The sequence below is a fragment of the Ailuropoda melanoleuca genome, chromosome 7, assembly GCF_002007445.2.
Source record: "Ailuropoda melanoleuca isolate Jingjing chromosome 7, ASM200744v2, whole genome shotgun sequence".
NCBI lineage: Eukaryota > Metazoa > Chordata > Mammalia > Carnivora > Ursidae > Ailuropoda > Ailuropoda melanoleuca.
In genome coordinates, this window is record NC_048224.1 from 53,596,954 (window position 1) to 53,612,770 (window position 15,817).

A 15,817-nucleotide genomic window follows, 5' to 3' on the forward strand; every position below is an offset into this window, starting at 1 on the left:
ACCCCGTTAGCTGGCAGGGCCTGCAGTGGCTGCGGCCCCCAAGGCCAGTTGCTGTTTGCAGTTCCTCCATTACCTGTATTTTCTGCTCATTGTGACCAGGAACAGGTTGGGAAGCCCTGACTTCAGGATGTTGAGTGGATGGGGCCCAGCCCTAGAGTCAGGGTCGACAAATGGAGGCTTTGTGCAGATTTTCAAAAGGCATGCCTTCCTTCAAGATACTGCTGCCATCTGCAGGAACAGAATTGTGAAAATCTGCAATCGCCTGAGGTGCCCGGGGCCTACTAGAGTTCGCAGCTTACGTTTTGCCCAGCCGTACGCGGGGCCCTAGGGGAACCCTGGGATCCTCTCTCTGCTGCGGCGATTTTGCCATGCGTGCTAGATAGATAGATTGTGGTTCTATGTAAGATGATATACGGGAATGTTCCTCCAAAAATGAAATGTGAAAAATCACTGGGCAAAATGATCTCTGAGGTCTATTCCACTTTGAATCTATCTGGACCCCTCTGTAGAAAACACCTCTCCTGATATGTGAATGTTCTTTCTCCAGACACACTTAACAGTCTTGGAACACGTCACTCGATGCTTAGAATTCCTAATAGGTTCTCAATGGTCAACCAAGAAAGGAGAGCACTGGGGAGGCAGGTTTTTGATACTCGCTGATAGTGTCTTGAGAGAATGATTGCTGTCCAGTAGATACATCCCTGATGACTAGCGGCATCAGATTCCTTAAAGTGGAATACTAAGGCTGGCATCCAGTTTTTAAATTCAAGTACTCACTTGCCTGCTTGCTTCCTTTCAAGCCTGACCTCATTTCTCTGGCTGAGTGCCCATATTTTTGTTCTATCATTGTCCTGCATCATTTTAAAGCAAATCTGATGATGAGATGAAAATTCCAACAGAGAAACCCTGCACATCCCTTGGATAGAAGAATAGTTCTGGGGAGTTCCTTCCCCTACTTCTCAAGCTTCCTGTGATGAGAGCAGTGACCTAACTAGGTTTGGCTGTTTTCTGTCTCCGTGCCGGGACAGCCAGGGGAGCTGTAGAGCCTCATTACAGATTCCTTATCAGCCCTGGCCTCTCACTTCCCTTTTCTCTGTTCCCACCAAATGAGTTCCTGACACTAGATTTCCTGTGGACCTGCACAAAGCAGGTGAGAGCGGTGGTGAATTAACAGTAACACCCATTATAAGGGAATTTAGGGGTGCCTGACTGGCTCGGTTAGTAGAGCCTTGATCTCAGGGTTGTGAGTTCAAGCCCCACATGTGGTGTGGAGCCTACGTAAGAGAAAAAAGAAAAAGGAACTTATTCTCTAGTTTATACCTGGGCTCCATTTTTAAAAAAAATACGAATTTAAACATGATGCGTTCAAGAAACATTTTTATTTTAGCTTCTTCAGGTGCTTACACTTAAGTGTAGTACGTGACCCTGAATGAGAACCTATACCAGAAAAAATGATTTTTGTATGTTTGTCTTATAAAGGACATTGGGACAATTGGTAAAACTTGAATAACCCTGTACGTTCGATAAGAGTATTACTCGGGATTAATTTCCTGACTTTTATCATTGTACTGTAGTCATAAAAATGAATATCCTTTATTTTTTTTTTTTTTTAAGATTGTATTTATTTGGGAGAGAGAGAGAGCATGAGCAGGGCGGAAGGCAGAGGGAGAGGGAGAAGCAGACTCGCTGCTGAGAAAGGATCCTGATGCGGGACTCAATCCCAGGACCCTGGGATGCTTGACCGACTGAGCCACCCAGGTGCCCCAGTTACATGCACTCTTACACAAGCATAGTTCTTAAGCAAATAGACTTGGTACCCATGCTGTTCTGTAACCTGCTGTCACTCAGTAATATCTCAAATACTTTTCAAGTCCATCAGTGTGAAGTATATCACCATTATGGTCTGTCATAATTAACCATTTTTCAGTTGATGGCTAGTTGTGGGGGTTTTTTTGTTTTGTTTTTTACAATATTAGCATTCTTTTTTTTTTTTTTTTTAAGAGAGGGAAGGGCGGAGAGGCAGAGAGAGAGAGAATCCCAAGTAGGCTCTGTGCTATCACAACCCTGAGATCACCACCCGAGGGGTATCAAGAGTGGGTTGCCTAACCGCTAAACTGACAGAGCCACCCAGGTGCCCCAGCATTCTTTTTTTTTTTTTTCTTTTTAAGGGAGGAAATGTTTACTTACTTATATCTTTAAATTTTTAAAGTAATCTCTGCACCCAAGTCAAACTCATGACCCTGACGGGCGCTCTACCAAATGAGCCAGCAAGGGGCCCCTGCTTTGTTTATTAACTGTGGTAAAATATACATCACTCAAAATTCCCATTTCAGCCATTTGTAAGTATATAATTCTGTGGCATGAAGTGCATTCCCATTGTTGTACAGCCATCACCATCCATGCCCAGAACTTTTCCTCTTGCAAAACTGAAACCCTGTCCCAGTTAAACACTCACAGCCCATCCCCCTCTCACCCTAGCCCCTGGCAAGCTCTGCTCTACTTTCTGTGTCTATAAAGGGGAACTCAAGTGAGTAGAATGGTGCAGTCCTTGTGCTTTTGTGTCTGGTTTATGTCACTTAGCATAACATTCCCGGGGTTCATCCAGTCACTGTGTTCCTTGCCAGCTCTGACACTGCAAAATGTCATCTGGGAAGAAATACAGTCCACTTGCCAGGGTAACTTCTCAATCAGCTCCTTTACGGGGAGGAAAAAACGTGGAAGGGCTTGGTGCTTGTTAACTGCTGTGCACGTGGAGGGGGAGGGAGGTCGGGAGGCGGAGGAAGATTCTCCAGGGAAAGCCAGCGGGTAATTTTCCTTGGCCGGAACTGGTGAAAACATCCTTACGTTTTGTGTATTTCCGATCAGTTGACCTCTTGAACTTGAAAAGGTACTGGGACTACCTGGATGCCTAAGTTTAGGGTGCATATCAAACCTTCAGATAACTGGGGGAATAGAAAAAGCCTGGAATTCAATCCCATCCCCTGCTGTTCCAGAGGACGCAGGGAACTGGGAGTTGATTGCTATACTGTCCTGTGCTTTTTTATCCCCCCCCCCCCAGTTTCTCTCCAAAACAAAGAGGGCCATTATCTGCTTTGTCATCTCTCCCTACACCTAGCAGAGCGCTAGGCATACAGTGAAATTGGTGGGAGGTGAGGTAGGCACACAATAGAACACATGAAGAAAGACTTTTTCAATGTCTCATTTCCAGTGCCAAGCGCAGAATGGGGTGGGTGAGTGAGTGGGAGGTGTAGAGGGCCAGAGATAATGGGTTTTGGCCTTGTCTCAGATCAGACAAAGGATCAGCAAGTAAGATTTTAGTTTCTGTACCAATACCAAAGCTCTCAAATCTGTTTTGCATCTGGTAAAAGCAACGAAACCCCCATATCACCAGGAGACTGTAGTGATTTAAAAGAAAGATCTTTCCTTTTTACAGCCCGTGCCCAGGCCCTTGAGACCCATTCCTTGCTGGAGCAGGTCTTAGAAATTTTGGAGAGCTATTATTGTGTAAGCCATTTTGTACCCAGAGCTGAATATATGATTAAACATTTTGCTGCTCCCCGGTGCAGAAGAGGCTGTCGACGCCATCAACTGTTCCAGAAACGCACACCCCAGGGAGGAGTTATCCAGTCCTGTTTTCTCTATATAGAAGATTGCAGGAAATGCCTCTTAGCTCCTACGTTTTTCCTCCAGATTCTGCAAAGCTGCTTCTGGGGTGTGGCCATTCCTTTTCTCTGCACTCCCATGGGTTGAGGGAATAGGAGAATTTTTCTTAGAAAAGGGCAGCTTAGAAACCAGACTGCAGATCCCAGGCACAGGGGAAGAAGGCCAAACTGCAGAGGACCAGGAAGCTCAGGGCTGGGCCTAGGCCCAAGTTCTGGTGCAGTGCCCAGGGCAGCTTGGTAACCAGGAGGCTGAGGCCTTCCTAGCTGCAGAGCTCCTGGTCTGCCTGACTGCACAAGAATGATCTGGGTGTTACTCCCAATGGCTGTGGCCCAGCTGTCGCAGAAGCGGGGGTGGGGGTGGGGTGGGGGGAAAGGGCTTCCCAAAGGAGGGCTTTGGGCTACACTACAGAGTTTAGAGCCAGGCCCTTAAACTGCTAAGATTGTAAGGAACAGAAACTCCAGAAATCCTCCTCCCCGCCCCCCCAGCACTCCAGCATCCACCATTGCAGTGTCTCCGGTTCCTAGGGGAAGGCAGCAGAACATACTATTTAAGAGAAGGTCTTGACTGCTTAGATCCAAATCCTAGATTTCCGTCGTCTTCTTTGCCTCTTTTTTTTTTTTTTTTTTTTTAATCCTGGTTTTCTTCTTGATAGCTGCCTAACCTAGGGCAAGAGACCTAGCTTCCATGTCAGAGTGCTCATTTCTAAAATGGGGGAATATGCCTACCTTGCAAAATTATTGCACAGATTTGGAAAAAAAAAAAAGGTAACATGAAAATGCTTAGCACAGTTCCTGGTACGTAAGGAAAGTTAATTAATTGTGGGCTGAAGAACTTTAACGCCTTGTTTATATACTACAGCTAATGCATCCTATTCCACCGGCGACCTGTCAGAAAGCTTTTGCTATAAGAATATAAGAATTTAACTCTCCAAATCCCAAATGACAGACTTCAACTCCAAATTAGTCTTTATTTTTGGGTATCGGATTTGGCCTTTTCTTACCACCACCTCAAACCTGGAGCCCCAAATCATCCTCGGTTTCAAGACCCTAGCCCCCACCAGCGTAGGCTGACTTGGGTCCCGGCCACAGCCATCCCCCGGGGAAAGGGGGCAGGAAGAAGAAAAGCCTAGGGGTGATCTCACCCTTTGGGACTGGTTGTTTTACAGACAAGGGTGCGCAGCATCCCCGGCCAGACTGCGGCGACGGCCCCTGCCCCGCCCTTCGCTGCAGTCCTGGAAGGGCTCCCAGCGGCGGAGGGGCGGGGTGGGGTACTGAAGATTCTCTGCAGGGAGGGGAGGGGCAGGATTGGAGGATCCGAGGTGCGGGGAGGGCGGGGCGGCTGCCGCATCTCCGCCCGCTCGGGCGGAGGCAGTGACTCCACTGCACCATCGCCCCCCACCCCTGGCGCGCGCCCTCCTTTCCCATCCTCCCGCCTCGCTCTCCCGACTCGGCTCTTCCCCCGCAGTGGCGCTTCGGCTCTTTCCGGGAGCGTTCGGCCCTTTCCGTCACGCGATCGGGAAGCGAGCCGGCGGGAACTCCGCCCCCTTAGCTCGGCCGGCGCTCGCTCCCGCCCCTCGCGCCGCGCCCCGGCGCTTCCCCCGAGCTCGCGCCCGCCCGCCGCCGGAACGCGCGTGGCCGCCTATAAAAGAGGCGAGACGGGCGCGTCGCCGCCACTACCCGCTGCGGAGCGAACGGCTAGGCGGGAGGCCGCGGAGGCGCGTCGGTCCCTCAGCAACCCCCCCCACAGCCCGGCGCACCCACTGCCCTCACCCCGCAGGAGCTGGTGAGAGGGGGGAGCAGGGGAGCTCGGGGAGGCAGCGGGGCCCGAGGGTCGTCGACCCCTGGGCGGGGAGCCGGGCAGCCCCTGGGGCGGGGTGGGGCCAGCGCGCGGACAGGTGAGCCCGGCCGGCCTCGCCGCTCCCTCCGACGGGCGGGGACCCGGCGGGCGGACCGCCGCCCGCCCATGGGGCGGGGGCTGCGGAGGAGCCGCCCGGCCCAGCCTGGGCGCCCGCCGCTGGAATGTCATTGACTGGGCGGAGGGAGGGAGGCGAGGCCGCCGGGTCCGGCCCGCTCCCCCACCCCGAAGCCTGGCTGCCGCCCCGCCCTGCCCCATCCGGCTGCGGCAGGTGGGGCGGGGGCCCCTGGCGGGATCGTCACCATCCCCCTTCCTGCAGAGCGATCCCCCAGCGCCCCCGGTCCCTTGCCTCGGTGAGGAGCGACTTCTGCAGCTCCTCTTCCCCAGTCCCCACAGCAGTACCGGCCCGACCCTTGAGGGAGGCAGAGCCGAGAGCTTAGAGGAAAGGGCTCTTTGACCTTAATTTCATCCAGTGTGGCGATTCTTGGCCTTTCTCTAGATGCAGAAAGGTCTGAGACTGGCCATCTCCTTTTCCTTCCTCGTAATAAACATTTCTTTCCTACCCAGTTGTGATTTGCTTGTAAATAACAGGTAGATGCGGCGCTTCTTTGTATGAGACTCAGATCCAATAACTTAATAGCTTACGAGTTATTCCCCTCCCCCCCCCGCCCCACCCGAGATGAGACGGCGGTCTTTCGATTCGAGGACATTATATTATTTGTCAAAAATTCTACAGCCACTCCAGTGTTGAATGATAGAGCAGCCTTTTGTTTGAAAGCTAGCCCTGCGAATTTGACAAGATGCTTCCTAAAGAAAATTGCCTTTAAGAGTCTCTTTGATGCATTGGAACAGAATATTTTAAATAAGGGGCTTGTTAAGGTTAAGGGTTGCATATGTTTTAAATTAAAAGCCCCAGTAGCCCAGAAAGCTGGACTGAGATGATTGAATTGCCCCAACACCTTGTCAAATCTCTTTTATATAATAGATTGTAAAATATGTAGGCCCTTTGTTCTGTATTCATCATGGTATTTTAGAAAAACTCACCATCATGGTTGTTAGGGAAGAATGGAAGAGAGACCATTTGAAGTATTTTAATGTGTGGAGAAATTGCGGAGTCATAGCAATTGGACCTGAGTAAAACAGAATGTATCAAAGATGGAAGGGTGGGGGTGTCTTGGAGCCAAGAAACAGAAAATCTTGAGAATAGCAGTGGGAACACTCAGCTGTATGAAGCTATTGAGCCAAGGTTCCAACTCCTTAACTGGTCTTTTCCCTTTTGTTGCAGCTAATGTCTTAGATTTTCAAAGGTCAAATTGAAGTCAAAGTTTAAAAATGTGCTGTAGGGGAAAAAAAATGTGCTGCAGTCAGGGCCTCTGCAGGAAATTAACAATAAGCCTTTTTTAGTAACTGGGCCAAAAATGACTCCAGGGGACCCTCAAAGTGTGTTAGCTGTTATTTAGGGACCTCCACAGAGAGACGAGCCTAGAAAGGAGGATTTGCCCTGTGCTGGATAGGTGTGAAGCACTTCTTAGAGTAATCCATCAGCTGCGTAACATACTCGGATATGTTTTTGGTCTCTGCAGTGGGTTTTGTAGCGATCTAAGCAATTGGAGAAATCTGATATGTCACAGGCTGTAATATGAGCTTGTCAAATAATCTGATGAATGGGTTTAGGTGGCGAGAGCTGATTTTTAATACACCTTTCTTTTGGTTCCCTGGGTTAGAATTTGTTCTATTTTTCCCTACCTACCTTCATCCCAAAGGGAGGGGCCGACTGCGGATCCTGTCAGTTGCAGCCCACAGTCCTGTCATTGCTGAACCTGGACGAAGGATAGTGGGCACGAGGCCGGCCTCGTAATCAATCCTCTGTGGGCTATGCGAGGACTCCGCTAGCTATGCGGTCAGGGCTGCCACAGCTGTGGTCAGAGTAGGTAGAAGAATGCACGGCCCTGATGGCAAGTGCTGACACTGGGAATGCCAAGGAGGAGGGAATGCAGAGGGGGAGTGCAGAGCCCATCACTTGGGGCCTCGGAGCAGCTGTGCTTGTTACCTCCCTTCCACCTTTTTTGCATATTCCTCTTGTACGGGTTTTGAACAGGAAACAGTATTTTGTAAAGGAAGTGTACCAGTAAACGAGGCCCAAGTCAGATCTCTATAGCTTGAGTTCTTTCTTGGTTCTCATGACGTCTTGCTATTCTGTTACTGAATGGAAGGGTATTTAGGTATCGGCCAGCTGATTCCTAAATTTATTGGACTGTGAATCTGGGGAGGGCATGTTTTGTGTTAGAAAGCATATTCAGGGGCGCCTGGGTGGCACAGCGGTTAAGCGTCTGCCTTCGGCTCAGGGCGTGATCCCGGCGTTCCGGGATCGAGCCCCACGTCAGGCTCCTCTGCTGGGAGCCTGCTTCTTCCTCTCCCACTCCCCCTGCTTGTGTTCCCTCTCTCACTGACTGTCTCTATCTCTGTCAAATNAAAAAAAACACTAAAAACTTTAAAAAAAAAAAAAAAAAAAAAAAAGAAAGCATATTCAGTGTTCTTTATTTGAAAAATGGAGAAACTGAGACCCAAAGGGGGTATAAGCTGTCCAAGGTAGCACATCTAGATAAATAGGAACTGCTAAGGGACCAGAGAACTTTGGTTCTCTTTCCACATTTTAAATCCCTCGTGGAATTCAGAAGCTCTACAGAAAAAGAAAGGCGCCGGGAGAACACCAGGAATTTGGTTTTTACTTGTATTCATATATTCCTAATGGTCTGTTTTCTTCATTTTGAAAATTATTTTGTTCAGTTTGCCCTTAGAAGCTTGTTATCTTGCTCTTCCCCCTCCCTCTTTAGACTCCACATTCCTCCATCATGTTGTCATCATTTCGTAAACGCAGAGTCCAGGTATTTGACCAGCATGCAGGAAACGGGTGGCCTTTTCGGGTTTTGCCTGGCTTGCAGTGAAGACACATTTGTGGCAGAGGGTGAATGACCCCAGGGGGGGGGGGGGAGAAAACCCTGCCTGCATGACCTTTCTGTTAAGCCAGTTGGTTAGGGTTGGGGTTTTTTGCTATTGTTTTTTTGGTGTTACATGAACAGAAGTCTTAGTAAATTTATTCTAAAATCTCCAAAGCCTCCTGTTTTTTGCCTTCCTCTTTTTCAGGCATGAATATATTAATTTCTTCTCACCCTACTGGTGTTTGCATGTAGTGTTTGCTGATCTTTTTATTGATGGTTACTTGGTTCTTGAGAACCAAGGGACTAAACAGATTATCTTAGATATTTGGAAAAAATAATCTGAAAATGTGTCATAAAAGTAGTATTTTTAAATTTGACAAATATCATAAACTTGGGTTTGTTTCCTGTTCCTATCGACTTATTTTTTTCTGCCACAATCCTTGTAATGAAATGGAGCTTGCATTTTCGTGGCTTAAAAAAAGCTCACTATATATATTTTATTTGTGTACAGGTTTTGAATGTTTGCTAAATTGGACCTTTTTCAAAAAGAAAAATGCTTAAAATTAATGTCTTGATATCCCATAAGAAGAAATACAAACTTTGCAAATTACTAGTGATTATGGGTGATAAATCCAAGGCAAGCCCTTTTATAAATCAGAGTGGTGAATTGGTTGAAACGAGGTTTATAAAAATGGGCCACATTATAACCTTTTCCGGTTTTGAATGTCAGTAACGATATTTTGCGCTTAAATACCTCTCATCTGAATTTTACAGGTTAAGAGGTAAGTAGCGGCAAGGTAGTATTTGGGAAGCATTCAGAAGTAAGTTTTCTCAACGTTGCTTTGCGTTTCTGGGATTTTGATGCAATGCAGTATGGATCTTTTGCTTTCTTAAAGCTAAGTCCCTGCTCCCCTCTGCAGAAACAGGTTAATGAGTCTAAATGAATTTATCAGTCTGAAGGCTGTGACATGCGGATCCACAGAAGCAAAAATATTTGTTGTTTTTATTCATGGTTACAACTCTTAATTTCTGTATTATTTACCTCTCTGCTTATCATCAGATCCGCCACAAAAGTCTGCAGCTGAGCTGGTTGGGAGGCCATTTGCTTGATCTGAGAATCAGTTGGTATAAGATGTTAATGGGTGCTAAACCAGTTCTTTGGTGGTTTTTTCTCTGGAGAAGTCCTTCCATGTGTGTGGAGGTAGTTCTCCTGCTTTGCACGTGTAAAATTTGGTAATAGGTTGGCTTTCTGAGCCAGGGGAAAAAACCTGCGTGGTCAGTCCTGCACCTCTGAACTCTGGCTAAGCAACCAAAGTAAATCTGAGCGGTGTTTTTTCTGACCTTTTGCTTTGGGCGATGTGTATGAAATTTTTCCATAGAGCCAAATGCCCTGTTTATCCCTTTAGTCCCCTCCAAATCCCTTTCCTTGCAAAAGGGTGTATCTGGTGAAATTGGCGTTCATTGTGTAGTTTTCCACATGCCTCTTACATCCAGCACGTTCCATGGCACATTTGTGTCAGTGACTCCTTCATCCTCACTACAAGTGGATTCACTTGTGGGGTTCCACAGGGAAATTGTGCTGAATTCTTCCACTCTCCGAAGGCCTGCGTGAGGGAGTCCTAAACTACTCACTTCAGGTGCCAGGTTCCCGGGGTTGGAGGTCTGACCTTTGGTCTGAGAACAATTGCTATCTGCAGTTTTTTCTGTTGCCTAGTGCGGAGTCTTATGTCCTGTCTCTCCCACCTTCCAGAGATGGATCCCCTCGCCCAGCGGGGCAGCTAGCTTCCATAGGTGAGGCCAAGGCATTTCAAAATGCCCTCAGTACCAAGAACTGGCTCAGACAGCTGTCTCTGGACATTTGCAAGAAGACAGTTATTAATTAGTGTCTAGGCTGTTCTGTAGGAATCCATTTTCCGTTGATAATATGGGTGAATTTGTGTCAGATACGAGGAGTCCTTCTCAGGTGCGTTATATCTTTGGATTAAGCTAGAACTTTCTACCCGAGGTTCATATCTTTAGACACCCCTCTTTCTTCCCAGAGATCTGGCAGTATTGTGAGAAAGCTGACAAGGTCTTTTTATTTATTACAATAGAGGACATAGTTGCAATTCCTGTTTTATCCCCCGAGATCAATTCATGTTACTTGCTGAATGATGCAGCTAACATTTTGACTGCTGCACTGCACCATTTATAAATAGCCTGCATCTTCAGTCTTCTTGAAAAATATTCGTAAAAATACGACCCTTTTCTTCAGTACCTTCAATGGGAAGCTGTCCTTAAACATACAGAGAATATATTTAGCACTTCGTTTCCCCTCCTTTATTCTCCGTGGACAGACAGAGACCTGATTGGCAAAATCAGAGTTGACGGGCTCCTTTGAGATAAACAGTCAACTGCAATCCTAGGAAGCTAGTTCCTCTGTGGGTTTTTAGGCAGTTAGTGAAATAGATCGATAGGCTGGTGTGGTTGGAGATTGTTTTTTAATGGCACATTTCCCAAAGTCTCCCTTTCTAGCTCTCAAAAGGCGTTAATCCCACTAAGGCTGGGAACAGCCTGGAACATTCTCTGTGCAGCCTTCCTTATCAGTCAGCTGCATATTTCAGGGCAGGGGTGGAGGAGATCTTGCATCCTGCAGCCTCAGTCCTGGGGGGAGTGTTGCGCACCCAGGCAGAGTCCGAGAAATTCCACCAGCTCCCTCACGTAGCTTTGGGTGGGAGGCTGACACATCTTCCGGTGGCAGAAGTTCTTGGTGATGCGAACATTTGCCCTATTTTTAATGTAATCGATGGAAATGACCCGTTTCGGAGCAAAGAAACTGGAGCCTCTATAGATAAATTTACAGACAGCTCCCTATCAGGTTAAGGGGTGGGGAACTCTTATTAACCCATCATCTTAGGCTCCTGTAACCATGCAAATGAGGTTCCTGAATGGCCACAGCAGTGGGAGAGCTTTGATGACTTTGAGATGCCCGGCTCCCCAGGGACAGCCAGCGGTGGCTTGGCAGAGCTCCCACCTACTGACGTCAGCTGATCTGCAGGAAAGAAAAGTCCATTATTGCCTGACCAAAGCACTTGGTATAGAATTGACTTGTTCTACTTCACTGGGGTGACAAAGAGGGCCTTTCAGGTTGGTTAATTTCAGCAGGGCCTCGCTGGACTGTCTCCCTGGATTGGTAGGGTCAGACCCACGAGCAGGACCCAAGCAGGGGGACTTGCTAAGGCGGTGCCCTTGCTGCATTATGTTGGGGATTCTTGGCTTCGTCATGAAGGGCCTGCCCGGCCCCCCCCACCCCGTGTGATTTCTTAGAAATTTCCGTAGCAGCTAAAGGATTTTAGAAATGCAGGGAATCCTGTGTATGAAGAGGCAGAACGGATGCCCTATTAATCTAAGGACTCCGACATCTTGCAGGATCATGCGCGCTGTGGCAGTTTCATACGGAACTAGACCTTCCTTGGCAAATTTCGTTGCCAGAAAATTTTGTGAGGGAGCAAATTAGACACAATTTCCTGCTGTTTTTTCATCTTCAACGGTTTCCCAAGGGTTAAGAACAAAGGAGGTATATAATTTATTAACCCTGATTGTTTACTAATTTTAAGACTCAGTCTTATAAAAACAAAATCAATTTTTATTCCTTGATTAAGTTTTTAAGTCATCTCTGCCCCCAGTGTGGGCCTCGAACTCACGACCCTGAGAGTCGCATGCTGTACCAGCTGAGCCAGGCACCTGGTTTTTATTTTTTGAATAATTAATATATCCTCCTCCCCCTTTCTTCCCTCCAAAGTGGTGATGGGAAAGATAAGAGGTAGTGAATGAGTAAGCAAACAGCCATCAATAAAGAGTACGCCAGCTGCCGTCATGTGCGGAATCATGGGTTCTGGCACCCTAGTCTGGAACCCAGAGGATCCCAGCTCATCCCACATAGGCTCTGTGACTCGGTTATTAGATGACCTTGTGTCCTCTGCCTACTTAGTAATGAAGTGACTGCATTGTCTCTGTTTCCAAGGTCAGAATGTAATTGACTCTACTGTGTGCTGGGTTCTATGGTCAGAGAGGAAGAGAAAGATAAGGTCTTTTTTATATAGTCCCTTAGGAGCTCTACATTTACTAAAGAATTTCAAAAACGGCAGGGAGAAAACCTGGCAGAATGCACTGGCGCTCTGAAGAGGAGCGTGGGGGGACTGAAGATTTCTGAGTTAGGACTGCAGAGAGGACAAGGTAGTTGCTTTAGACTTGGAGGGGTTTGTATGGTATTCAGTGGTGGAGCTGGGAATGGGAGAGAACATTCCTGCCCAAGGGGACTTTCTGAGCTGGGAAATGGGCCCTGCCAGGGCCTGTAGCTTGGCGTTGGTGTGGGAGTTTGATAAGAGATCTAGCTGGAGCAGACAGGTGAGTGAAGTCACGTTTATATTCTCGTAAGTGAGGCTGGTGGTGGTAGTGATCCTTGTCAAGATCCCTGCCAGAAGTCAGCCTTCACCCAAAGAGGCTGAGATTCTTAGGGCAGCAGCGTGAACCAGAACTGCCCTGTTGTAATGAAGTGTTGTTATAGAAACTCCACTGTGAACAGATGTTTACTTTATATATATATACTTTGTATGTATTTATATATCAAATATATATATATATCTCAACATCAAAGGTCACATTTTCTTTTTGACGTGAAAATTTGGTGGAAGTGTCCAGAAATCTGCGGATTTCAAGTTGGGGCCCACTGAGTCCTGAGGGGAGTGCTGCCTCCTCTGTCAGCCTGCGGTTGTGGCGAACTTGAGAATTAGGCTCAATTACGCTGAACAGTGTGCTGTCCACAGGAGGAGGTGGGCGGGAAGCAGGGTAGACCTTGCACCACACCTTCTCATCCTTGGGTTTAGATTTGTGGTTTGTAGTATTACATCACATTCAGCTTTAGATGCACGACGACCTGTTTACCTGTTTAATAATCGCTGCTAATCTTTTTTATGTAAAGCATCCATTACTTTAAAATTTATGGAATGCAAGTATTTGTGACATAAACCTGAATTTTTTCTAAACTGAAGTGTAGTTGACATACCATTTTTATTAGTTTCAGGTGTACAACTCACCACACTTTTTTTTTTTTTAATTGCACTGTGATTTTTCTTTTGTGCACGTTCACGGGAGACACAGCCCGTTGGCGCAGGCGCTCTGGTAGCCTGAGGAAGACTTGTAGGATTGATGTTTCCCAGTCACTGGCAACTCAGGGGCTCTGACAAGGTCAATTCTTACTGCTGTTAAGGACTCTGTTATTTGTAATCATCCCCTTTTCTTCGTTGGATAACGGGCTGAGATCTGGAAAGACAGAAAAACTGATTTAAGTAAAAGTAAATTCTTTCTAATATCCACACAATGGAATGCAGAGACCAGGTGAAAGGACTTCTGAATGGATTTTTCAGTAATTCTTTGAGTACCAATTTGGCATTTCCTTTGACTCCGTAAAGCCTGTGTAGACTTGCTGGTAAAACTCTAGTTCTCCTGGTTTCGCTGGGTTTCGCTGTGGTGTTGGTTCGGCGTCCTCTGAGGGACCCATGCAGGCAGGTGTCGCAGCGAGCGGATGGCTATTTTTCACAAAGGAATGGAATCAAGGCTCATTGTTCTGTCCTGAGAAGGGACTACCTTCTCCTTTCATTTGTCTGCCAGGGCTGTGTGCTAATTCTTTCCTTCAGAGAGGCTGATTCCATGGAGTCCGCTTTGGTCTTGTGGTGCTCATTTCAGGGCATTCTGTCTTTTCAGAAAATGGACCCAAGTGGGGTCAAAGTGCTGGAAACAGCAGAGGACATCCAGGAGAGGCGGCAGCAGGTCCTAGACAGATACCACCGCTTCAAGGAGCTCTCAACCCTTAGGCGCCAGAAGCTTGAAGACTCCTATCGATTCCAGTTTTTCCAGAGAGATGCTGAGGAGCTGGAGAAATGGATTCAGGAGAAACTACAGATCGCATCCGATGAGAACTACAAAGACCCAACCAACTTGCAGGTGCGTCTCATCTCCCCGAGGTTCCTGCCAGAACTCAGGAGCTCAAATGTTTTTGCCCCCCAAATCACACAAAGTCATTTAATTATGACCTTGAGCAAGAAGAATGTAGGTCAGACATAAGGCAGGACCGACTCCCTCTTCTGAAAAGCCCTGTGTGTGTGTATTATACTATACATACTAAGGATGTGTGGGAAATCTTGCCGGTATTTTTTCTGAATGCTTCAAGCTGATGGTTCTCAAACCACTGCCTTGCCACCATCGGTGGTCCTTTGGCATGTTCCAGGGGGAGGGTCTGGGTTGAGCTCTTGGAATATGAGTTTTCAAGAAAGGCACGCCAACGGTGTTGCTGGTGGAAGTTTATAGTTGGGCTTCTCTTGAAGCAACTCACTGGTAAGTCTTACCAAAAGCAAGCCTTTAAAAATCGTTGAATTGTAACTGAAGTTAATTTTGTGGTATAAATTATGCCTCGGTAAAGTTTTTTAAAAAAAGGACAAAGCCTTTCTTCTCATTGATTTTGGTGAAAGACTTTTTTTTTAGCAAGTGGAACGCATGGTTCTCTTACTATACCAGAGTCGGCCAAGAAAAAAGTGTCACATAATGAGTGAATGTGGATGGGTTATTATCCCAGAATAAATTGTACATGCTAAGAAAATTGTTGGTGTGGCTCTGTATTTCCAGAGGGGATTGGATGTCCACATAAAGGCTAATTTCCCAATAGTAAAGTTAGCGCAACGGTGGTGGTCCTCAGTGGCCAAGCTTCCAGAAGCCAGTGTAGATGCGGTCAGAGTATTTGAGTAATTGAGCAGGGGTGGGGATGGGTGGGATGCTGAATGTCCCCAATCAGAGGGAACGGGATTCAAGAGGGGAGAAATCACGGGACCTGAGGGGGGCGCGGAATGGTGAATGCCTGGCGGTTGCAGCTATGACTCGCTTCTTGGTCCACCAACAGGGCAAGCTCCAGAAGCATCAGGCCTTTGAAGCTGAAGTGCAGGCCAACTCAGGAGCCATTGTTAAACTGGATGAAACTGGAAACCTGATGATCTCAGAAGGGCATTTTGCATCTGAAACCATAAGGGTGAGTAGGAGTAGTGCCTGGTACCGGAGGCCATCTGGTCTGGTACGGGTGGCCGACTGGTTGATGGAGGAATGTGGATTAAATGCCAATTAGAATTTCTAAAAAAGACTTTGCTCGCTTTTTTTTTTTTTTTTGAGATCTGATTTTAGAGCGAGAGGGGGGGGGGCAGAGGGAGAGAGAGCATCTCAAGCAGATTCCCCACCGAGTGCAGAGCCCGATGTAGGGCTCGATCCCACGAACCATGAGATCATGACCTGAGCCAGAATCACTAGTCAGCCGCTTAACCTACTGAGCCACCCAGACA

General features: G+C 47.2%; 1 protein-coding gene across 9 annotated transcripts in view; it reads left to right on the forward strand.

Moving 5' to 3' along the window:
* Positions 1 to 5,287: 5,287 nt before the first annotated feature.
* SPTAN1 (spectrin alpha, non-erythrocytic 1) overlaps positions 5,288 to 15,817 on the forward strand; it is a 58,460-nt gene continuing 47,930 nt past the window's right edge. For all 9 annotated transcript variants that reach the window (XM_034664622.1, XM_034664625.1, XM_034664627.1 and 6 more), the window contains exons 1-3: positions 5,288 to 5,445; positions 14,199 to 14,438; positions 15,388 to 15,513. In XM_034664622.1, the coding sequence (XP_034520513.1) occupies positions 14,202 to 14,438; positions 15,388 to 15,513 (363 nt within the window). In that variant the 5' untranslated portion in view covers positions 5,288 to 5,445; positions 14,199 to 14,201. The remainder of the gene's footprint in view (positions 5,446 to 14,198; positions 14,439 to 15,387; positions 15,514 to 15,817) is intronic.